Raw genomic sequence first — 25,695 nt, forward strand, 5'->3', positions numbered from 1 at the left:
GACAAAAGGCTGGTGGCAACAACAGACACTGATTATGCAATATTATGCATGCTGATATCATCATTTTTCAGTAACTATCAATAAAGCATTAATTTCTTCCCTAATGAGGTCCTTTGATGAATCTGAACCACAACGCTGAATCTCTGTTACTTTAGCGACCTCACCAGTATGCACAGTATCCGGTGCTATATGTGGCTGTAGTACAGCCATAAAAGGTGGTAGAAGGTGCCCATTTGCTCTCGGGAGAGTACTGCGGCGCTCTGTCTCTGTGTGTGCCGGTGCAATGTGTGCCATCTCAGCCCCAGGTAATGTATGACTTCCTGTAGCAATCGCTCTAATGAAGCGGGCAGGGAGGGGGAGGCAGCTAGAGCCCAGTAGGTTTGAGAGAGAGTACTGAGAGAGAGAGGTGAGGGGTGACAGAGCGAGAGAGAAAGACAAAAAGAGAGACAATATTTTGTGGAGGGAAGCTAGCTAGCTGAGTATGCAGCAGCCAGAGAAAGGCCAGTCAGTGATAAATGCCCTGTCTCTCCAAATCAAAGTTTATTGGTCGGGTACACAGATTTGTAGATGTTATCGCAGGTGCAGTGAAATGCTTGTGTTTCTATCTCTGACAGTGCAGTAACCCCATTTAAGCCTTGAGACATTTGAGACATGGATTGTGTACGTGTGCCATTCAGAGGGTGAATGGGCAAGACAAAATATTGAAGTGCCTTTGAACAGGGTAAGGTAGTAGGTGCCAGGCGCACCGGTTTGTGTCAAGAAGTGCAACTCTGCTGGGTATTTCACGCTCAACAGTTTTGCGTGTGTATCAAGAATGGTCCACCACCCAAAGGGCATCCAGCCCACTTTACAAAACTGTGGGAAGCATTAGAGTCAACATGGGCCAGCATCCCTGTAGAATGCTTTTGACACCTTGTATAGTCCATGCACACCACGCATTGAGGTTGTACTTAGGGCAAAAAAATTCCCAGTTCTTCCATGGCCTGCATAATCACCCATTGAGCATGTTTGGGATGCTCTGAATCGACGTGTATGACAACGTATTCCGGTTCCCGCCAATATCCAGCAACTTCACACAGCAATTGAAGAGGAGTGGGACAACATTCCACAGGCCACACTCTACAGTCTGATCAACTCTATGCGAAGGAGATGTGTCGCGCAGCACGAGGCAAATGCTGGTCACACCAGATACTGACTGGTTTTCTGATCGACGCCCCTGCCTTTTTTAAAAAGGTATCTGTGACCAACAGATGCATATCTATATTCCAAGTCATGTGAAAGCCATAGATTTCGGGCCTAATTAAATTATTTAAATTGATTGATTTTCTTATATGAACTGTAACTCAGTAAAATCTTTGAAATTGTTGCATGTTGCATTTATATTTTTGTTCAGTGTACACTGCTCCAAAAAATAAAGGGAACACTAAAATAACACATCCTAGATCTGAATGAATGAAATATTCTTATGAAATACTTTTTTCTTTACATAGTTGAATGTGCTGACAACAAAATCACACAAAAATGATCAATGGAAATCAAATTTATCAACCCATGGAGGTCTGGATTTGGAGTCACACTCAAAATGAAAGTGGAAAACCACACTAAGGCTGATCCAACTTTGATGTAATGTCCTTAAAACAAGTCCAAATGAGGCTCAGTAGTGTGTGTGGCCTCCACGTGCCTGTATGGCCTCCCTACAACGCCTGGGCATGCTCCTGATGAGGTGGCGGATGGTCTCCTGAGGGATCTCCTCCCAGACCTGGACTAAAGCATCCGCCAACTCCTGGACAGTCTGTGGTGCAACGTGGTGTTGGTGGTTGGAGCGAGACATGATGTCCCAGATGTGCTCAATTGGATTCAGGTCTGGGGAACGGGCGGGCCAGTCCATAGCATCAATGCCTTCCTCTTGCAGGAATTGCTAACACACTCCAGCCACATGAGGTCTAGCATTGTCTTGCATTAGGAGGAACCCAGGGCCAACCGCACCAGCATATGGTCTCACAAGGGGTCTGAGGATCTCATCTCGGTACCTAATGGCAGTCAGGCTACCTCTGGCGAGCACATGGAGGGCTGTGCGGCCCCCCAAAGAAATGCCACCCCACACCATGACTGACCCACCGCCAAACCGGTCATGCTGGAGGATGTTGCAGGCAGCAGAACGTTCTCCACGGCATCTCCAGACTCTGTCAGTGTGAACCTGCTTTCATCTGTGAAGAGCACAGGGCGCCAGTGGCGAATTTGCCAATCTTGGTGTTCTCTGGCAAATGCCAAACGTCCTGCACGGTGTTGGGCTGTAAGCACAACCCCCACCTGTGGACGTCGGGCCCTCATACCACCCTCATGGAGTCTGTTTCTGACCGTTTGAGCAGACACATGCACATTTGTGGCCTGCTGGAGGTCATTTTGCAGGGCTCTGGCAGTGCTCCTCCTGCTCCTCCTTGCACAAAGGCGGAGGTAGCGGTCCTGCTGCTGGGTTGTTGCCCTCCTACGGCCTCCTCCACATCTCCTGATGTACTGGCCTGTCTCCTGGTAGCGCCTCCATGCTCTGGACACTACGCTGAAAGACACAGCAAACCTTCTTGCCACAGCTCGCATTGATGTGCCATCCTGGATGAGCTGCACTACCTGAGCCACTTGTGTGGGTTGTAGACTCCGCCTCATGCTACCACTAGAGTGAAAACACCGCCAGCATTCAAAAGTGACCAAAACATCAGCCAGGAAGCATAGGAACTGAGAAGTGGTCTGTGGTCACCACCTGCAGAACCACTCCTTTATTGGGGGTGTCTTGCTAATGGCCTATATTTCCACCTGTTGTCTATTCCATTTGCACAACAGCATGTGCAATGTATTGTCAATCAGTGTTGCTTCCTAAGTGGACAGTTTGATTTCACAGAAGTGTGATTGACTTGGAGTTACATTGTGTTGTTTAAGTTTTCCCTTTATTTTTTTGAGCAGTGTATATACAGTGTCTTCAGAAAGTATTCACACCCCAGTACTTTTTCCAAATGTTGTTGTGTTACAGCCTGCATTTAAAATAGATTACATTGAGATATTGTGTCACTGATCTACACACATACCCCATAATGTCAAAGTGGAATTTGTTTGTAGAAAATAAGTATTCAGCCCCTTAAATAAGTTCAGGAGTAAAAATGTGCTTAACAAAACACATAATATTCTGTGACTAACATTCTAATTCTGTGTTCAATAATGACTACCCCATCTCTGTACCCCATACAATTATCTACTAGGTCCCTCAATCGAGCATTGAATTTCAAGCACAGATTCATCCACAAAGGCCAGGGAGGTTTTTCAATGCCTCGCAAAGAATGGCACCGATTAGTAGATCTGTAAAAAATAATAATAATAATACATTGAATATCCCTTTGAGCATGGTGAAGTTATTAATTAGGCTTTGGAGGGTGCATCATTACACCCAGTCACTACGAAGATACAGGCGTCCTTCCAAACTCAGTTGTAAATAGCTCAGGGATTTCACCATGAGGCCAATGGGGATTTTAAAACAGTTACAGAGTTGAATGTTTGTGATATGAGCAAACTGAGGATGGATCAACAACATTGTAGTTACTCCACAATACTAACCTAAATTACAGAGTGAAAAGAAGGAAGCCTGTACCGAATAAAAAATATTCCAAAACATGTATCCTGTTTGCAATAAGGCACTAAAGTAAAACTGGAGAAAATGTGGCAAAGAAATTCACTTTATGTCCTGAATATAAAGCGTTATGTTTGGGGCAAATCCAACACAACACATCACTGAGTACCACTCATCATATTTTCAAGCATGGTGCTGGCTGCATCATGTTATGTGAATGCTTGCAATCGGCCAGGATTACAGATTTTTTTTTACATAAAAACTAATGGAATACTATAAGCACATGCTTATAACACAGCTATAAGCCCAGGCAACATACTAGAGGAATACCTGGTTCAGTCTGCTTTCCAACAGACACTGGGAGACAAGTTCACCTTTCAGCGGGAAAATAACCTAAAACACAAGGCCAAATATACACTGGAATTGCTTACCAAGACGGCATTGAATGTTCCTGAAAGCCTAGTTACAGTTTTGACTTAAATCGGTTTGAAAATCTATGGCAAGATTTGAAAATGGCTGTCCATGAATGATCAACAATCAACTTGAAGATTTTTTTAAAAGAATAATGGCAAATATTTTACAATCCAGGTGTGCAAAGCTCTTAGAGACTTGAGGCGTTTTAGTAGAAACACAAGGAATAGAGCAGTAAGCAGATATGATTAAAATAGCTGAGTAGGCAATGCCTAAGTCATGAAGCAAGCAGCCCTGGAACTTTTTACACACCTTTGTTATAAGCCAAATTAACTACAATATCCACGGCCAGTTATAGTATTGTTGTCAAGTATATACCACAAAGACTTGATTTCAGAAAAGGTGTCCTACCACCATTTCAAAAGACATTTCAATTGGATCTTGCATTGGGCAGGTCCACACTTTTCTGCTGTTTGTTAAAGTAGTTGGATCACCCTCCCTGTAGGCCTATGTGACTCTCTTGTGCAGTGAACCGCCTCATAAATAGAGGTTACTGATATCATCGGTGGTGCACTTCATCTTCCATGACAACTAACCCCCCAAAGTCATGGTGGAACGTGAGGAGACTGAGGTCAGGTTACTGTGAATTAGCATGGTTGGTCAGTTAGCATGGCTAGCTAGCATGCTCAGAGCACAAGGCTAGCCTAGAGTGTTAGCATAGGATATCTAGGGAAAATACTGTGGTGAGGCGGCTTGTGAACTTGTCAGTTGCCACTGACGTCTATGCTTCTCACTGCCCTTTCACTCACTGAATATTTTACAGTGTCAGTGCCAGAAGAGTCTGGAAGTCCCCATTAGAGTCTGTTTACAGACATGCAAGGAGCGGCATTAGCCTTCCTGGCATTTTAGCAACGTCTTCGTCAGGATGCTGAAAGCATGGAGTGATGATTTGAGAGCAGCCAGAAGCTCCAGTTATGAATATTACTGTAGTATGAGTACCTTTATACAATTAGTGATGACTGGACCAGGTGTTACACAGAAATTATGCAGAGAGCTCTTTGGCCATGCACACCAGTGGTGGATTTGGCATCGAAAAAAGGATGCAACTGGACGCACACCACACATATCTACATGCACTACATATGCAAAAGTATGTGGACACCGCTTCAAATTTGTGGAATTCAGCCACATACCTGATGACAGGTGTATAAAATCGAGCACACCGCCATGCAATCTCCATAGACAAACAATGGCAGTAGTATGGTTTTACTGAAGCGCTCAGTGACTTTCAACGTGGCACCGTCATAGGATGCCACCTTTCCAACAAGTCAGTTCGTAACATTTCTTCCCTGCTAGAGTTGCCCCTGTCAACTGTAAGTGCTGTTATTGTGAAGTGGAAATGTCTAGGAACAACAACGGCTCAGCCGCAAAGTGGTAGGCCACACAAGCTCACAGAACGGGACCGCTGAGTGCTGAAGCACGTAGCACGTAAAAATTGTCTGTCCACGGTTGCAACACTCACTACCGAGTTCCAAACTGCCTCTAGAAGCAACTTCAGCACAATAACTGTTCGTCAAGAGCTTCATGAAATGGGTTTCCATGGTCGAGCAGCCGCACATAAGCCTATGATCACCATGCGCGATGCCAAGCGTCGGCTGGAGTGGTGTAAAGCTCGCCACCATTGGACTCTGGAGCAGTGGAAACGCGTTCTCTGGAGTGATGAATCACGCTTCATCATCTGGCAGTCCGACGGACGAATCTGGGTTTGGCGGGTGCCAGGAGAACGCTACCTGCCCGAATGCATAGTGCCAACTGTGAAGTTTGGTGGAGGAGGAATAACGGTTTGGGACTGTTCATGGTTCGGGCTAGGCCCCTTAGTTCCAGTGAAGAGAAATCTTAACGCTACAGCATACAATGACATTCTAGACGATTCTGTGCATTTAACTTTGTTTGGGGAACCGTTTCAGCATGACAATGCTCCGTGTACAAAGCAAGAAATGGTTTGTCGAGATCAGTGTGGAGTAACTTTATATCCATTTTTTTTTACCCCCCTTTTTTATCCCCAATTTCGATATTGTCTCATAGCTGCAACTCCCAAATGGGCTCGGGAGGCGAAGGTTGAGTCATGGGTCCTCCGAAACATGACCCGCCAAACCGCGCTTCTTAACACCCGCCCGCTTTACCGGGAAGCCAGCCACACCAATGTGTTGGAGGAAACATCGTTCAACTGACGACCGAAGGGAGTCGCTAGAGCGTGATAAGCCAAGTAAACGGTGTGGAGTAACTTGACTGGCCTGCACAGAGCCCTGACTTCAACCCCATTGAACACCTTTGGGATGATTTGGAACGGTGACTGCGAGCCAGGCCTAATCGCCAAAAATCAGTGCCCTACCTCACTAATGCTCTTGTGGCTGAATGGAAGCAAGTCGCCTCAGCAATGTTCCAGCATCTAGTGGAAAGCCTTCCCAGAATAGTGGAGGCTAAAATGGCGCCTGAGGAGATGGCTGCCGTTTTACTGTCTCCTAACCAATTGTGCTATTATACGTTTTTTTTCGCAATATTTTTAAATGATTTTGTACATAATGTTTCTGCATTATGTACAAAACAGAAGAAAAGAGCTTCTGGATATCAGGACAGTGATCACTCACCTCGGATTAGACAAAGATTTCTTCTTCAACAACAACAACAACAACAGCAGCAAGCAGGACTTGCACGATATTCTCCAAACACCCTACAGGGCAGATATCTCAATTATTCGCAAAAGGAAGCGACACAGAGGACGAAGAGCCGGATGTTTTGTCCGGACCCACAGAAGACAACTAGGAAAGCTGCCGTTGCTCGCCAACGTGCAATCATTGGACAATTAACTAGACGAGATAAGATCACGAATATCCTACCAACGGGATATCAAAGACTGTAATATCCTATGCTTCACGGAATCGTGGCTGAAAGACGACATGGATATTCAGCTAGCGGGATACAAGCTGCACCGGCAGGATAGAACAGAACACTCTGGTAAGATGAGGGGGGTCAGTCTGTGCATATTTGTAAACAATAGCTGGTGCACGAATCTAAGGAAGTCTCTAGATTTTGCTCGCCTGAAGTAGAGTATATTGTGATAAACTGCAGGCCACACTACTTGCCTAGAGAGTTCTCAGCTATACTTTTCATGGCTTATTTACCACCACAGACAGATGCTGGCACTAAGACCGCACTCAGTCAGCTGTATAAGGAAATAAGTAAACAGGAAATCACTCACCCAGAGGCGGCGCTCCTAGTGGCCGGAGACTTTAATGCAGGGAAACTTAAATCAGTTCTACCAAATCTCTATCACCATGTTAAATGTGCAACCAGAGGGAAAAAAATTCTAGGTCACCTGTACTCCACACACAGAGACGCGTACAAAGCTCCCCTTTCCTCCATTTGGTAAATCCGACCACAACTCTATCCTCCTGATTCCTGCTTACAAGCAAAAATTAAAGCAGGAAGCACCAGTGACTCGGTCTTTTAAAAAATGGTCAGATGAAGCAGATGCTAAACTACAGGACTGCTTTGCTATCACAGACTAGAACATGTTCTCTGATTCTTCCGATGACATTGAGGAATACACCACATCAGTCACTGGCTTTATCAATAAGTGCATTGAGGACGTCGTCCCCACAGTGACTGTACGTACATACCCCAACCAGAAGCCATGGATTACAGGCAACATTTGCACTGAGCTAAAGGGTAGAGCTGCCGCTTTCAAGGTGCGGGACTCTAACCCGGAAGCTTACAAGAAATCCCACTATGCCCTGCGACGAACCATCAAACAGGCAAAGCGTCAATACAGGGTTAAGATTGAATCATACTACACCAGCTCCGACGCTCGTCGGATGTGGCAGGGCTTGTAAACTATTACAGACTACAAGGGAAGCACAGCCGCGAGCTGCCCAGTGACACAAGCCTACCAGACGAGCTAAATCACTTCTATGCTTGCTTTGAGGCAAGCAACACTGAGGCATGCATGAGAGCATCAGCTGTTCCGGACGACTGTGTGATCACGCTCTCCGTAGCCGACGTGAGTAAGACCTTTAAACAGGTCAACATACAAAAGGCTGCGGGGCCAGACGGATTACCAGGACGTGTGCTCTGGGCATGTGCTGACCAAATGGCAGGTGTCTTCACTGACATTTTCAACATGTCCCTGATTAAGTCTGTAATAACAACATGCTTCAAGCAGACCACCATAGTCCCTGTGCCCAAGAACACAAAGGTAACCTGCCTAATGAAAGCACCATGAAGTGCTTTGAAAGGCTGGTAATGGCTCATATCATCACCATTATCCCAGAAACCCTAGACCCACTCCAATTTGCATACCGCCCAAACAGATCCACAGATGATGCAATCTCTATTGCACTCCACACTGCCCTTTCCCACCTGGACAAAAGGAACACCTATGTGAGGATGCTGTTCATTGACTACAGCTCAGCCTTCAACACCATAGTACCCTCAAAGCTCATCACCAAGCTAAGGATCCTGGGACTAAACACGTCTCTCTGCAACTGGATCCTGGACTTCCTGACGGGCCGCCCCCATGTGGTGAGGGTAGGTAGCAACACATCTGCCATGCTGATCCTCAACACTGGAGCTCCCCAGGGGTGCGTGCTCATTCCCCTCCTGTACTCCCTGTTCACCAACGACTGCATGGCCAGGCACGACTCCAACACCATCATTAAGTTTGCTGACGACACAACAGTGGTAGGCCTGATCACCGACAACGACGAGACAGCCTATAGGAAGGAGGTCAGAGACCTGGCCGGGTGGTGCCAGAATAACAACCTATCCCTCAACGTAACCAAGACTAAGAAGATGATTGTGGACTACAGGAAAAGGAGCACAGAGCACTTCCCCATTCTCATCAACGGGGCTGTAGTGGAGCAGGTTGAGAGCTTCAAATTCCTTGGTGTCCACATCAACAACAAACTAGATTGGTCCAAACACACCAAGACAGTCGTGAAGAGTGCACGACAAAGCCTATTCCCCCTCAGGAAACTAAAAAGATTTGGCATGGGTCCTGAGATCCTCAAAGGGTTCCACAGCTGCAACATCGAGAGCATCCTGACCGGTTGCATCACTGCCTGGTACGGCAATTGCTCGGCCTCCGACCACAAGGCACTTCAGAGGGTAGTGCGTACGGGGGCAAAGCTGCCTGCCATCCAGGACCTCTACACCAGGCGGTGTCAGAGGAAGGCCCTAAAAATTGCCAAAGACCCCAGCCACCCCTGTTCTCTCTAATACCGGAGTGCCAAGTCTAGGACAAAAAGGCTTCTCAACAGTTTTTACCCCCAAGCCATAAGACTCCTGAACAGGTAATCAAATGGCTACCCGGACTATTTGCATTGTGTGCCCCCCCCAACCCCTCTTTTACGCTGCTGCTACTCTGTTTATCTTATATGCATAGTCACTTTAACTATACATTCATGTACATACTACCTAAATTGGCCCCACCAACCAGTGCTCCCACACATTGGCTAACCGGGCTATCTTCATTGTGTCCCACCATCCGCCAACCCCTCTTTTACGCTCCTGCTACTCTGTTCATCATATATGCATAGTCACTTTAACGATACCTACATGTACATACTACCTCAATAAGCCTGACTAACAGGTGTCTGTATATAGCCTTGCTACTCTTCTTTCAAATGTATTTTTACTGTTGTTTTATTTCTTTACTCACCTACACACACACACACACACACACCTTTTTTTCCCGCGCCATTGGTTAGAGCCTGTAAGTAAGCATTCCACTGTAAGGTTTGCATCTGTTGTATTCGGCGCACGTGACAAATAAACTTTGATTTGATTTGTTATAGCAGCAAAGGTGGGACCAACACCATTTCAATGCCCATGATTTTGGAACGACATGTTTGACTAGCAGGTGTCCACATACTTTTGGTCATGTTGTGTATCTTCCTACTAATCATCTCTCTCCCCCTCTGGCAGGTTGAGGCTCTGAGCAATGGAGTCTCTATTCGGCGGTGAGCTTAGGCTGCTGGGAGGTGGCGAGGGCTTAAAAGAGGACGGCTGTGGTGACGTGGGCTGGTCCTCCTCACCCCTCCCTGAAGACATGTACTCTGCCTCCCACTTCACACTCATCACCGCCTACCAGGACATCAAGACACGGCTGGCGGGCCTGGAGAGAGAGAACAGCGGCATTAAGAGGAAGCTCAAGATATATGAGATCAAGGTAGGCCTCAGAGCTGATAGGTTGACAGATGAGCTTTTCCTGATCCTGACCATGTGACATGACCAGGAAATAGTCTAAGCTCCAGTTAGGGGTCTGAGATGTTTCTGGGAAAGACAAACTCTTTGGCCCAAGCAAGTCTCTTCTTATTATTGGTGTCCTTTAGTAGTGGTTTCTTTGCACCAATTCGACCATGAAGGCCTGATTCATGCAGTCACCACTGAACATGTTGAGATGTGTCTGTTACCTGAACTGAAGCATTTATTTGGGCTGCAATCTGAGGTGCAGTTAACTCTAATGAACTTATCCTGTGCAGCAGAATTAACTCTGGGTCTTCCTTTCCTGTGACAGTCCTCATGAGAGCCAGTTTCATCATAGAGCTTGATGGTTTTAGCGAATGCACTTGAAGAAACTTTCAAAGTTCTTGACATTTTCCATATTGACTGACCTTCATGTCTTAAAGTAATGATGGACAGTCGTTTTTCTTTACTTATTTGAGCTGTTCTTGCCATAATATGGGCTTTGTCTTTTACCAAATAGTGCTATCTTCTGTTTACCACCCCTACCTTGTCACAACACAACTGATTGGCTGAAACACATTAAGAATGAAAGAAATTCCACACATTTTTAACAAACTTTTAACAAGGCACACCTGTTAATTGAAATGCCTTCCAGGTGACTACCTCATGAAGCTGGTTGAGAGAATGCGAGGAGTGTGCAAAGCTGTCATCAAGGCAAATGGTGGCTACTTTTAAGAATCTCAAATACAAAGTATGTGTCTAAGCTTTTGACTGGTACTGTATATATTGTTACTGTGTAAATTGTTCAAAGTAGTCATTGAGCATAGTTTGAATGGTTTGTTAAACTTTTAAATCGATGGTTTTTGTTTTTAAACTTGGAATTGCCCAGGAGTCTCACTTACTTACTGACGGCCTTGTGGTTAGAGTGTCCACCCTGATATTGGAAGGTTGAGAGTTTGATCCCCGGCCGAGTCATACCTGTCCAGGGGGTGTACTTGCACATCAAGCTGCCTCACGCTACAGAAAAAGGAGGCTGCTGCTCCTATGAGCTGTTCCAGCTCGCAGACGCCAAGTCTCGTGCAAGGCTACTTACTGACGAATCTAGCTTCCATATGCCCTGGGTTGATGACTACCACTGTTGCATGTTGCATGTGAGGGACGAGGTCTCAGTATCCCATCTGTGGTGGTATTGTGCTGAGTAAGTGATGTGTCACCCCCGCTCTCTACATGCATGGAGTAGCAGGAGAAGTAGTGTAGAGGAACACAGCTGGTGCAGCAGATGAACAGTCTGAGCTGCCCCACCTGGCAGGGGGGACTCTAATGTGACCCTGTGGGACAACGCTGCAGGTGGGATGAAAGAGAGGAGAGAAAGCGGACAGGATGGAGAGAGAGGGGTGGAGGGAAGAGAGAGAGATGGGTGAAGAGCAAGGTACAGAGAGAAGGGCAAGAGAGAGAGAAATAAAGAAGAGAAGAGAGTGAGCGGGAGGGTGGTGAAGAGAGTGCCCTCGGGGCTTGAGATTGCTATTTTTGTCTCTGTCCTGCCCCCCCAGATGTATGTACCCTCAGTAACAGACTGTCCATTAGGAAAGCAGCTGGCACTCAAGGCTTTTGGCCTCCATAAGGTTGCAGTGCGGTTGAATGCCGATAAAGTCTTTATTAAAATAACAGTTTGTTCAGTTTTAATCACCCCAAAAAAGAATGCGTTGATTTGGTTAGTACTGAATTATTCTCTTGTGACAGATGAAATAGAATAGCAAGATTTGGTTCTGGGTGCCGAGATTCCTACTAAACACGATGTGCTGTGCCTGTTTAAATACATTACGTAGCTAGTCTGTGCTTTTTTTTTTGATAATGCGATTGGCCTTTCCAAAATTGCACAAATGTGAGGAATTAGTTGGTCTGAATCTGAGTTGCAGATATGAAAATGTTTTAAAAAAAAATCTCCAATGTTAAGGCTGGCTTAAAGTAAGGTGGATGACAAGTAGAGAGTTTAGAGCAGTTGCGTCAGTTCAGCTAAACCTAGGCTGTGGCAAAGGGGGGTGGGGGGGGGGGCGGGGGGGGGGGGGGGGGTCGATTCCCCCAAGGCATTTTGACGTTTCAGGCTCATTTACTGCATTTCGACACAATTGAAAAACTCACAAATTATATGGAGAACAGCAAAAACAAACCGAAATGACCCCAGACATGAATTATAACTGCAATATTTGGCTTAAAGGTCTGTGAAACTGAGTGTACAATGTGAACCACAACTGTCATCCTCGTCATAAATTGACAAATTTACTTGTGTAATGGCGCATACAGTGCAACATTAAATATAAGCATAATACACGCAATCGAGTCACAACTTCTCGGGCCTTCTCTTTTCTCTGTATATATCAATGATGTCGCTGATTCTTTGATCCACCTCTACGCAGACGACACCATTCTGAATACCTCTGGCCCTTCTTTCCAAACGAGCTTCAACGTCATACAACACTCCTTCCGTGGCCTGCGACTGCTCTTAAATGCTAGTAAAACCAAATGCATGCTCTTCAACCGATCGCTGCCCGCACCTGCCAGCCCGACTAGCATCACTACTCTGGACGGTTCTGACTTAGAATATGTGGACAACTATAAATACCTAGGTGTCTGGCTAGACTATAAACTCTCCTTCCAGACTCACATTAAGCATCTCCAATCCAAAATGAAATCTAGAATCGGCTTCCTATTTCGCAACAAAGCCTACTTCACTCATGCTGCCAAACATACCCTCGTAAAACTGACTATCCTACCGATCCTCGACTTCGGCAATGTAATTTACAAAATAGCCTACAACACTCTACTCAGCAAATTGCATGCAGTCTATCACTGTGCCATTCGATTTTTTACCAAAGCCCCATATACTACCCACCACTGCGACCTGTATGCTCTCGTTGGCTGGTCCTCGCTACATATTCGTCGCCAAACCCACTGGCCCCAGGTCATCCCCAAACCCACTGGCTCCAGGTCATCCCCAAACCCACTGGCTCCAGGTCATCCCCAAACCCACTGGCCCCAGGTCATCCCCAAACCCACTGGCCCCAGGTCATCCCCAAACCCACTGGCTCCAGGTCATCCCCAAACCCACTGGCCCCAGGTCATCCCCAAACCCACTGGCTCCAGGTCATCCCCAAACCCACTGGCTCCAGGTCATCCCCAAACCCACTGGCTCCAGGTCATCCCCAAACCCACTGGCTCCAGGTCATCCCCATATTGTTTTTATTGACTTTTTTTTGCTCTTTTGCACACCATTTCTACTTGCACAAGTCTTTGCCAGGTAAAGCTCCGCCTTATCTCAGCCCACTGGTCACCATAGCAACACCCACCCATACTGTAGCACGCGCTCCAGCAGGTATATTTCACTGGTCACCCCCAAAGCCTGGAACAAAGTGCAAAAATCACTGAAGTTGGAGACGTATATCTCCCTCACTAACTTTAAGCATCAGCTGTCAGAGCAGCTTACCGATTGCTGCAGCTGTACACAGCCCATCTGTAAATAGCCCATCCATCCTCATCGCCATATTGTTTTTATTTACTTTTTTTTGCTCTTTTGCACACCAGTATTTCTACTTGCACATCATCATCTGCACATCTATCACTCCAGTGTAAATTGCTAAATTGTAATTACTTCGCCCCTATTGGAGTATTTATTGCCTTCTTACTTCATTTGTACACACTGTATACAGATTTTTATATTGTGTTATTGACTATACATTTGTTTTTCCCATGTGTAACTCTGGGTTGTTGTTTGTGTCGCACTGCCTTGCTTTATCTTGGCCAGGTCGCAGTTGTGAATGAGAACTTGTTCTCAACTGGCCTACCTGGTTAAATAAAGGTGAAATAAAAAATAAAAACAAGGCCGACATCAATGTGAAAGTAACCGGAGTTAAAAGAAACAGCTGACCGCGAACTATGCCAGATAAATCCTACACATGATTTGAAATAAAAGGCATACATCCAGGGGCGCAACTTTGGTTTTAGAAGTGTGTGTGTGGGGGGGGGGGGGGGGGTCCTAAAGCACACCGTTGCCTCGTTTTGTATCACATTCTTATTATAGAACTGGGGAGGGGGGACAAAAATGCACCCCTGCATACATCAAAGACTTACTTAAGTCTACAATCGACAGGGACTCATGATGACAAACTCAACCAAAGAGTGACAAATCACGAAATACAAAAGGAACATCTACACATGCCTTTTTAAAGTGTGCAGCTCCTTGGTAGCCTACAGGTAGACATAGTGGAGCTCCGTGGCATGGAGCTGAATGGACAGTTTAGTGGCCAGTATAGAATTATTTTCTTCATGGGCAATTCAAATGTATTTTAGCACAGTTAGGTATCATAACTAGCACACAGATCTTAAGAAATGGTAGGATCAATTGTAAATTGGCACTCCACATGTAAAGGTTGCCGACCCCCTGCTTTAGGCTTTATAAAGCCACCCTTGTGGAACGACACATACAGTGAAGGCTATTACGAGAGTGTCATTGTCTCCTGGGCTTCCCACCAACGTTGTCTTGTGCGCTTCCCGCTCAGTTTTGCATTTGCCTGTCTGCATTATTCGCCAGGGAAGGGAAACCTTCTGCGAATATCGAAGCATTGTATCAACAAGGTAGCTCTGAGAATATTGAAACATTGTATCAACGAACTAGCCGTCTCAGAGAATATTGAAACATTTTGCATCAACAAATATTGATATTGCAACATAGTAGCCAATGAGGGGGCGGCTCACACATTTTCTTCCCCGGGCCAGCTTGTCTCTGTCTGATATTATTGTGTTGCCTATGCAGTAGTTGCACTATCTGGGTGCTTTTTATATTTAAAAAAAAAGCTCTACATCCACACTACAGCTAAATAACGTAGCAATGTTTAATTACGTTTTGCCTGCAAGATTTATAAGAAAATCTCATTTAAATTGAGGAAGATGGACAAGCAAGACTGATAGAGTGAGAGGTGGAAATTCATTATAACAGAGGCAGGTAGTCTATAGGTAGGGATTAGGGCAGCCCAGTCATTCAAGATTGACCGAAATTGGACATCTATGCATGTTCTGATGTCGGAAATGCCTTCATAACTTGCCACTGGGGGCAACAGTGAGCACTATTACCATCAAGTAGGCTTGATGTAGACTTTTGCAAAGGTGTTGTGGACGGGGGTGGTGGATGGGCGAATATATCAGAAGGTTGCGTGTTCAATCCCAGTCGTGGACAGTGTTTTTATTTTTTACATTTTTAACCCTATCCCAAACCTTAACCCTTACTTTAACCATTCAGAATTCAGAATGAGTGCCTAAACTTAACTTCGAAATGTGACGTTTGGAGACGTTTGGAGAAATGAAACGATACAGAGCAGCAGGAGCAAATTTGACGTTTGGGGAACATGGATGAACGTCTAATTCTGCAGTGAGACTGTGAAAACCTGTTGTCTTAGAGATGCAGGCAGAGGATGATGATGGAGTAGATCTACAGCAAAAATGTTTTTTTTAAGTTAGCCCAACTAAGTAATAATTAATGATTTGCATGATCTCAATTATCATTCTGTCACTGCATGACAATGTACATTTGTTATAGCCTACAATTGTTATTGTCTTTGAAGCCAAAATGCGCTAAAAAGCAAGTACATGAATACCAATACATGAAACCAAAATTGCACTAGCCTACTGGATGAATGAATATCCTTGTTGTTAGGTTAGATTACTCGTTGGTTATTACTGCATTGTCGGAACTAGAAGCACAAGCATTTCGCTACACTCGTATTAACATCTGCTAACCCCGTGTATGTGACAAATAAAATTTGATTTGATTTGAATATCCATTATGCCCACAGCTATCACAGCCTATATTTTAATGGTAATAAAATAGCTTTGTGTTTTGAATGGTCACTGAAAAAGAGGGTTTCCCCACCCCCCACCTCCCAATTCAGCCCCTGGCTATCAGATTACAACAAGGCTTACAAGGCCAAGTTCAAATGCCAACATCAAATTCAAAGCAATCGGCGCACTGCCTAAATGGCTGACTCACAAGATAAACTGTCACCGTCTCTGCTCTTTGCTTTCTAAAAGGGAGAGAAAAGGATGCAGGCTGGCAGCTGCTCCTCAAGCAATGCTGCGCATGGTCCTAAAGCCAGTCAGTAAATATGCTAAACAGTCAGTAAATACGCTAAACAGTCAGTAAATACGCTAAACAGTCAGTAAATACGCGAAACAGCCAGCCAATACGGAAAACAGCCAGCCAATATGTAAAACAGCCAGCCAATACGGAAAACAGACATTGCATTTTAATCGGGATTGGACTGATTTTTAGCCTACTTTACATTTATTGTCTTGAGCTAGGGTATGCCTTACCCTGCCATACCCAAATGACGCCCATGGTTTAGAGTGGCTTGTGCTTCACAGTGTGTGGCCCTGGAGACTTCCTTCCAGAGCTCCAACACGCTCTGCTAATTCAGCCTGAGTAGAAAGAAGTGTTCCTCTAAATGGAAAATGTCTGTTTGTTCCTCACGTCAACATCACTGGATGATTTAATTCATTTAGGTACTCCAAAAGAGAGATGAGCTGTAAGATGGAACCATCATTTGCTTTCTGGTTATATTATATAACTTGTGTTGTCCCTGTTTGGTTTGGTTTCCCCAGATGCTCAACTCACTCATGCTGTCCCTCTATGCTCTGTATTTCTCTGTTTTTCTCTAACAATGTAGGATCACCGCGTTGCAGGAGAACTTTCCTGCAGGAAATGTAAAAGACGTAGTGTATTTGAGGTTTAAAAATGCTTCTGAAGTTTGTAATTTTCCCTTTGATTTTCCCTTACAAAAAATAGATCAACCCCTACAAAAATGTCCATTACTTACAGTGCCTTGCGAAAGTATTCGTCCCCCTTGAACTTTGCGACCTTTTGCCACATTTCAGGCTTCAAACATAAAGATATAAAACTGTATTTTTTTGTGAAGAATCAACAACAAGTGGGACACAATCATGAAGTGGAATGACATTTATTGGATATTTCAAACTTTTTTAACAAATCAAAAACTGAAAAATTGGGCGTGCAAAATTATTCAGCCCCTTTACTTTCAGTGCAGCAAACTCTCTCCAGAAGTCCAATGTTGACCTAAATGACTAATGATGAATCCACCTGTGTGTAATCAAGTCTCCGTATAAATGCACCTGCACTGTGATAGTCTCAGAGGTCCGTTAAAAGCGCAGAGAGCATTATGAAGAACAAGGAACACACCAGGCAGGTCCGAGATACTGTTGTGAAGAAGTTTAAAGCCGGATTTGGATACAAAAAGATTTCCCAAGCTTTAAACATCCCAAGGAGCACTGTGCAAGCGATAATATTGAAATGGAAGGAGTATCAGACCACTGCAAATCTACCAAGACCTGGACGTCCCTCTAAACTTTCAGCTCATACAAGGAGAAGACTGATCAGAGATGCAGCCAAGAGGCCCATGATCACTCTGGATTAACTGCAGAGATCTACAGCTGAGGTGGGAGACTCTGTCCATAGGACAACAATCAGTCGTATATTGCACAAATCTGGCCTTTATGGAAGAGTGGCAAGAAGAAAGCCATTTCTTAAAGATATCCATAAAGTGTCGTTTAAAGTTTGCCACAAGCCACCTGGGAGACACACCAAACATGTGGAAGAAGGTGCTCTGGTCACATGAAACCAAAATTGAACTTTTTTGGCAACAATATAAAACGTTATGTTTGGCGTAAAAGCAACACAGCTGAACACACCATCCCCACTGTCAAACATGGTGGTGGCAGCATCATGGTTTGGGCCTGCTTTTCTTCAGCAGGGACAGGGAAGATGGTTACAATTGATGGGAAGATGGATGGAGCCAAATACAGGACCATTCTGGAAGAAAACCTGATGGAGTCTGCAAAAGACCTGAGACTGGGACGGAGATTTGTCTTCCAACAAGACAATGATCCAAAACATAAAGCAAAATCTACAATGGAATGGTTCAAAAATAAACATATCCAGGTGTTAGAATGGCCAAGTCAAAGTCCAGACCTGAATCCAATCGAGAATCTGTGGAAAGAACTGAAAACTGCTGTTCACAAATGCTCTCCATCCAACCTCACTGAGCTCGAGCTGTTTTGCAAGGAGGAATGGGAAAACATTTCAGTCTCTCGATGTGCAAAACTGATAGAGACATACCCCAAGCGACTTACAGCTGTAATCGCAGCAAAAGGTGACGCTACAAAGTATTAACTTAAGGGGGCTGAATAATTTTGCACGCCCAATTTTTCAGTTTTTGATTTGTTAAAAAAGTTTGAAATATCCAATAAATGTCGTTCCACTTCATGATTGTGTCCCACTTGTTGGTGATTCTTCACAAAAAAATACAGTTTTATATCTTTATATTTGAAGCCTGAAATGTGGCAAAAGGTCGCAAAGTTCAAGGGGGCTGAATACTTTCGCAAGGCACTGTATAATCCACATAATAATGCACATTTCCTGTTGCTGCAGCATTACTTTCCAGCTGTAGCAAACTGGTTCAAATGAAGATCCTACATCAGTAAAGTCTAACAAGATTGAATTATTATTTTACACAGGTAATGTGCACACCTACTCATTCCAGGGTTTTTCATTATTTTTTTACTATTTTCTACATTGTAGAATAATAGTGAAGACATCAAAACTATGAAATAACATATATGGATTCATGTAGTAACCAAAAAAGTGAAGTGTTAAACAAAATATATATTTTATATTTGAGATTCTTCAAAGTAGCCACCATTTGCCTTGATGACAGCTTTGCACACTCTTGGCATTCTCTCAACCAGCTTCATGAGGTAGTCACCTGGAATGTATTTCAATTAACAGGTGTGCCTTGTTAAAAGTTAATTTGTGGAATTTCTTTCCTTAATGCGTTTGAGCCAATCAGTTGTGTTGTGACAAGGTAGGGGTGGTAGCCCTATTTGGTAAAATATCAAGTCAATATTATGTCAAGAACAGCTCAAATAAGCAAAGAGAAACAACAGTCCATGGTTACTTTAAGATATGAAGGTCAGTCCATTTTTAAAATGTCAAGGATTTTGAAAGTTTTAAAGTGCAGTCGCAAAAAACATCAAACGCTATGATGAAACTGGCTTTTATGAGGACCGTCATAGGAGAGGAAGACCCAGAGTTACCTCTGCTGCACATGATCAGTTCATTAGAGATAACTGCACCTCAGATTGCAGCCTGCATTTATTTAATAAATGCTTCACAGAGTTCAAGTAACAGACACATCTCAACAGCAACTGTTCAGAGGAGACTGTGAATCAGGCCTTCATGGTCAAATTGCTGCAAAGAAACCACTACTAAAGGACACCAATAATAAGAAGAGACTTGCTTGGGCCAAGAAACATGAGCAATAGACATTTTCCCTGTAGAAATCTGTCCTTTGGTCTGATGACTCCAAATTTGAGATTTTTTGGTTCCAACCTACGTGTCTTTGTGAGATGCAGAGTAGGTGAACGGATGATCTCCGCATATGTGGTTCCCACTGTGAAGCATGGAGGAGGAGGTGTGACTGTGTGGGGGTGCTTTGCTGGTGACACTGTCAGTGATTTATTGATAATTCAAGGCACACTTAACCAGCATGGCTACCACAGCATAATTATCCCCCTTATTTCCCATGTATGTATGTGTACATAATGCCATGATTCTCTCTCCCTTCCCAGTTCCCAATGATCAGTGAGTTTGGGGAGGACAGGAACTCCTACTGCAGCTTTGAGTCCAAGGAGAATGCCCTGCTGCAGTCAGAGAACGGCAACCTGCAACAGAGAGTCAACGCCCTCACTCACGAGGTGAGACACCTGGGGTTAATTTAATTCCACCCACAATGCAGTATTTATGAAAGGCAGTTGCTGTCCTTTCCGTGGTCAAATCAAATCACAGGATGATTTTGCAAACTGTGAAAACTGAGATGCTTTTGGTTTTCAGAATAAGTGTGTGGGAGCAGGCAGTAGTTTGTACACAGTGTAAACATTGCTAGAGCAGTGTTTCCTCTGGCCATAAAACAAAATAACTACTCTATTCTTCCCTGTAAAAAAATTGTATATCACTTTGTCTCTTGCTGAGAGGGTGGAAGGAGAGGCAAGAGAGGAGAGGTGAGGGGGATCGGTGTGGAGGGAGTATGCAAAGCTGTGAGAGAGTAAAAGAGCGAGAGGGAGGAAGTGGTTTATGGGGAGCGAGTCAAAGTGTGCCCATGGAAGACACAAGGTCACAGCACTTCAACACAGGCCTTTATAAAAGATTGAATGTGTCACGCCTCAGCGAGTATGCTCCATACACAGTCAAGGCACTTTTTGCTTCCCCTGCTAACCTGAAACGGTGGCTTCCACCTAGTAAAACAGGGGCGGACTTGTCTGGTCCATTTTCAGCTTAGTGGGCCTGTCTAACTAATTTTTTTTGTTGCACAGAATTCTCATTATCTGGTTAATAATGGGGGCCTCAAAGAAAGAAATGGGCCAGTGTGTTAGAAATGCCAGGGCTGATTTCTGGTCCCAGTCCACCCCTGTAGGAAGACGATGGTTGCTATCCACAAAGCTATCCACTCATCTTAGTCACGATGTTGACAGCCTGGCTCACCTTGGCCGTGATTTCAGTGTGTTACCATAGACACGCTGCTGCTGAATAATTCTCTGCTCAAGCATCCAGTAATGTCATATCTCTCTTTGTCCTAGCTCCCTTTCTCTCTTTCCCTCTCTCTCTTTTTTCTGACTTTCTCTCACTCTTTCTCTCACTCCTTCTTTCTCTCTGGACCTCTTCCTCTCTCTCTTCCCCTCTCTCTCTCTCTCTCTCTCTCTCTCTCTCTCTCTTTTTCTCTGTCTCCCTCGCTCTCTTTCTCTCTTTCTTTCTAGCTCTCTTTCTCTTTCTCATCAGATGCTTTCCCGTCCCCTCCTTTGTTTCCATCTTGATCTCTTTCATTTGTCTTTTTCCAAAGTCATCTATCCATTTGCCCACCATGTCTCCCACATACATTATCAGTAATGAGTTTCTATGACTTTGACAATCTAGTTATCAGACAGGGCCCATGTTCACAAAGAGTCTCAGAGTAGGAGTGCTGATATAGGATCAGTTTAGCCTTTTAGATAATAATGAACAAGATTCTATGGCCTATCCTACTCCGAGAGGCTTTATGAATACGGGCCTTGATCTGTGGGTGTAAAAGTAACCAAGATACTATTGTTGCAAAGTCTTTTGTCTCAATGTTGAAACTAATTGATGGAATGAGAATACATGTAAAGTCTGTCGAGACTGTCGGAGACACTGTAACCATGAATGGCTGGTGATGGCACACATCACTGACTACAGCTCAGCGTTCAACACCATAGTCCCCTCCAAGCTCATCGCCAAGCTCGGAACCCTGGAGACTGAACACCTTCCTCATCAACTGGATCCTGGACTTTCTGACAGGTGCCCCCAGGTGGTGAGGGTAGGTAACAAGATATCTGCCATGCTGACCCTCAACATGGGGGCCCCTCAGGGGTGTATGCTTAATCCCCTCCTGTACTCCCTGTTCATCCATAACTGTGTGGCCATGCACAACTCTACCATCATTAAGTTTGCTGACAGCACAGTGGTAGACCTGATCATCAATGACAATGAGACAGCCTACAGTGACCTACAATGAGACCTGGCAGTGTGGTGCGAGGACAACAACCTCTCCCTCAACGTCAGCAAGACAAAGGAGCTGAGCGTGCACTACAGGAAATAGAGAGGGGAGCTTCCACATCGACGGAGCTGTCGTGGAGCAGGTTGGAAAGATTTGGCATGGCCCCTCAGATCCTCAAAAAGTTGTACAGGTGCACCATTGAGAGCATATTGACTGGCTTCATCACCGCTTGGTATGGCAACCGCCTTTGATCGCAAGGTGCTACAGAGGGTGGTGGGAATGGCCCAGTACATCATTGGGGCCTACTTCCCTGCCACCCAGAACCTCTATACCAGACGGTGTCAGAGAAAGGAAAATTGTCAAAAACCCCAGCCACCCATGCCATATACAGTGGCGAACCCCCGCAAGGTTCGATCACGGCAAGCGGTACCGGAGCACCAAGTCTGGGACCAAAAGGCACCTGAACAGCTTCTACCCCCAAACTATAAGACTGCTGAACAGTTAATCAAATGGTTCCCCGGACTATTTCATTGACCTGTGCATAGAGTCACTGACTCTCTTAGACTGACTCTATGCACAATCACTGGACTCTACCCACACACTCACTCATACACACGACACTGACACTCCAACACACACACATGGATATTGATGCTACACACACACCCATACACACACTTTCGTGCTTCTGCTACTCTGTTTATTATCTATCCTGATTGCCTAGTCACTTTTACCCCTAAAGAAGTACTCAGCTACCTTATACCTCGTACCGGTACTCCTTGCATATAGCCTCGTTATTGTTAGTTGTTGTGTTACTATTTTATATTTGCTAATTTTCTTACTTTTTAACTCTGCATTTTTGGGAAAGGGCTATAGAGTAAGAATTTCACAGTAGTGAAAGTCTATACCTGCTGAAATTCACCAAATGTGACAAATACATAATTGTTTTGTTGTTGACACTAACACGGTCTGAAGTTGTCCTGTATAAGGATCATTATGCAATATTTGTTCAGGCTTCAGACTGAGAGAAACATTCAACAAAAAAAACCTCTAATAAACAAGTGAATCTGTTTTGTTTCTAAGAAGTTTCAACAGTGACATGAATCAAAACAGGAACTTGTGGCTGGCCCTTCAGTCATATATTTCCTCATCTCTCTCTCCCTTTCTCTTTCTCTCTTACTCTCTCTCTCTTCTCCCTCCCCTCTCTCCCCCTCTCACTCTCTCCTCTCTCTCTCTCCCTCTCCCTCTCTCCCCCAGGCCCAGAAGAGGAAGGAGCGTGAGGAGCAGCTGGAGGATGTTATTCAGGCCTATGAGAAAATCCACATGGAGAAGAGCAACCTCCAGAGAGACCTGGACAAGATGGTCAGATACCTCCATCCCATACCTTCATCTCTGCGTCCCTCCACCCTTCATCCAGCCATTTCCCATCCCTGCATCCCTCCTTCCTTCCTTCCTACCTTCCATCCATCCACTTCTTCATCACTGCATCCCTCCATCCAGCCAATCCACGATATGTCCACAAATGTCCCAAAAATGCTTTTTGAACATCCATATAATGATATTAAATATTCATATTCAAACTTTTTAGGAACGTTAATTATTTATTGAACACTTTCCCTAAGTTGCAATGACGACAGGGGGTCTAGAGCCTTTCCTAACCCCAAGCAGCTGTTCAGAGGCCCTATATCAGTAGAGGGTTTCTCATGATTAATTATGAGGCCATGCTTCTACCCCAGCCTGTGTGTTCTACCTGGTTACAAGCCAGATTGAAGCCCAATAAAGCAGAGATCCCCAACAATACTTTAGAAATTACTTCCCAAAAAATGATTTAAGAAAATCGTGTCTGAAATTGAAAAGCATCACTATGCACTCTCAGCATTTTGCATGTGTACCAAAGGATATTAGATCATGTGTGTGAAAGAGGTTGATTGTAGAAACTACCTACCCTGAAACCATTTACAGTAAATGTGAGGTCCTATAGAATTACTTTATACTGGCTAAGATTTTAACTACACTACTGTTCAAAAGTTTGGGGTCACTTAGAAATGTCCTTGTTTTTGAAAGAAAATAACTTTTTTTGTCCATTAAAATAACATCAAATTAATCAGAAATACAGTGTAGACATTATTAATGTTGTACATGACTATTGTAGCTGGAAACGGCTGATTTTAAATGGAATATCTACATAGGTGTACAGAGGTGTAATGAGTACGATGGGAGACTGGCAGCTCCATTAAATCGTACCCGCAAAACACCAGTCTCAACATCAACAGTGAAGAGGCGACTCCGGGATGCTGGCCTTCTAGGCAGAGTTGCAAAGAAAAAGTCCTATCTCAGACTGGTCAATAAAAAGAAAAGATGAATATGGGCAAAAGAACACAGACACTGGACAGAGGAACTCTGCCTAGAAGGCCAGCATCCCGGAGTCGCCTCTTCACCGTTGACGTTGAGACTGGTGTTTTGCAGGTACGATTTAATGAAGCTGCCAGTGAGGACTTGTGAGGCGTCTGTTTCTCAAACTAGACACTCTAATGTACTTGTCTTCTTGCTCAGTTGTGCACTGGGACCTCCCACTCTTTTTATTCTGGTTAGAGACAGTTTGCTCTGTTCTGTGAAGGGAGTAGTACACAGTGTTGTACGAAATTCTCAGTTTCTTGCTAATTTCTCGCATGGAATAGCCTTGATTTCTCATAACAAGAATAGACTGATGAGTTTTAGAAGAAAGTTATTTGCTTCTGGACATTTTGAGCCAGTAACCGAACCCACAAATGTTGATGCTCCAAATACTCAACTTGTCTAAAGGCCAGTTTTATTGCTTCTTTAATCAGAACAACAGTTTTCAGCTGTGCTAACATAATTGCAAAAGGGTTTTCTAATGATCAATTAGTATTTTAAAATGATAAACTTGGATTAGCTAACACAACGTGCCATTGGAACACAGGAGTGATGGTTGCTGATAATGGGCCTGTGTATGCCTATGTAGATATTCAGCCGTTTCCTACAATAGCCATTTACAACAATAACAATGTCTACACTGTATTTCTTATCAATTTGATGTTATTTTAATGGACAAGAAATTTGCTTTTCTTTCAAAAATAAGGACATTTCTAAGTGACCCCAAACTTTTGAATGGTAGTGTATGTTATACCTGCCATTATGTATACCATATATCAAACTCTAACCAGGACACTAACAAGCATTTGGTCTTGCACCCAACTTTCCACTAGTCTGATTCCAGATCTGTATGTGCCTTACCCAACTTCTCTGAATATCATTGTCAAAGCCATATGTTTGTGTTTCTGTATCTGATCCTAGACCAGCCTAGTGGAGAAACACGTAGAGCGAATCCTAGGTCTGGAGTCTGCTCTGAGACAGAGGGACAACTCGCTACAGAAGTTCAACACCCAGCTACACAGCAAGGACATCCAATACCTGCAGCTGCACAGCCCAGACAATCACAGTGAGTCTCTATTAAGGTGGCACAAGCCTTGAAACCCTTCTCACACACAATTGTCTGCCGACGCTTGCAGGATTGGATTAGTATTTTCATTTCAATACACTTTAGTCCAGGATCTGATTTAAAATATGATTAGTCAATGTCCTCATAAAAAGAAAAAAGAAAAATTGGCAGCTTTACTGCCTCCAGAGCTGGCCAAATTCAAATGGGATGGACCCCAATCCTGTTTGTTCCAGTAGTTGGGTTTCTCTGTCTTCCTTTTCCTATTCCTAGCATATCTTGCTGTGTTGACCGGGGTGTTTTTTTTAATGAGCTGTGGTCCTCAACTAACTGGTTAAGTA

At 44.2% G+C, this 25,695-nt stretch overlaps 1 protein-coding gene across 1 annotated transcript in view; it reads left to right on the forward strand.

Annotated features, from left to right (window-relative positions):
• LOC139367480 (TANK-binding kinase 1-binding protein 1-like) overlaps positions 1-25,695 on the forward strand; it is a 69,447-nt gene that overhangs the window by 19,891 nt on the left and 23,861 nt on the right. Inside the window, exons 2-5 of the mRNA XM_071105705.1 lie at positions 10,010-10,253; positions 19,961-20,086; positions 23,155-23,259; positions 25,213-25,357. Coding sequence (XP_070961806.1) covers positions 10,026-10,253; positions 19,961-20,086; positions 23,155-23,259; positions 25,213-25,357 — 604 coding nt within the window. The 5' untranslated portion in view covers positions 10,010-10,025. The remainder of the gene's footprint in view (positions 1-10,009; positions 10,254-19,960; positions 20,087-23,154; positions 23,260-25,212; positions 25,358-25,695) is intronic.

Source organism: Oncorhynchus clarkii, chromosome 16, assembly GCF_045791955.1.
Source record: "Oncorhynchus clarkii lewisi isolate Uvic-CL-2024 chromosome 16, UVic_Ocla_1.0, whole genome shotgun sequence".
In the NCBI taxonomy this organism is placed as follows: domain Eukaryota; kingdom Metazoa; phylum Chordata; class Actinopteri; order Salmoniformes; family Salmonidae; genus Oncorhynchus; species Oncorhynchus clarkii.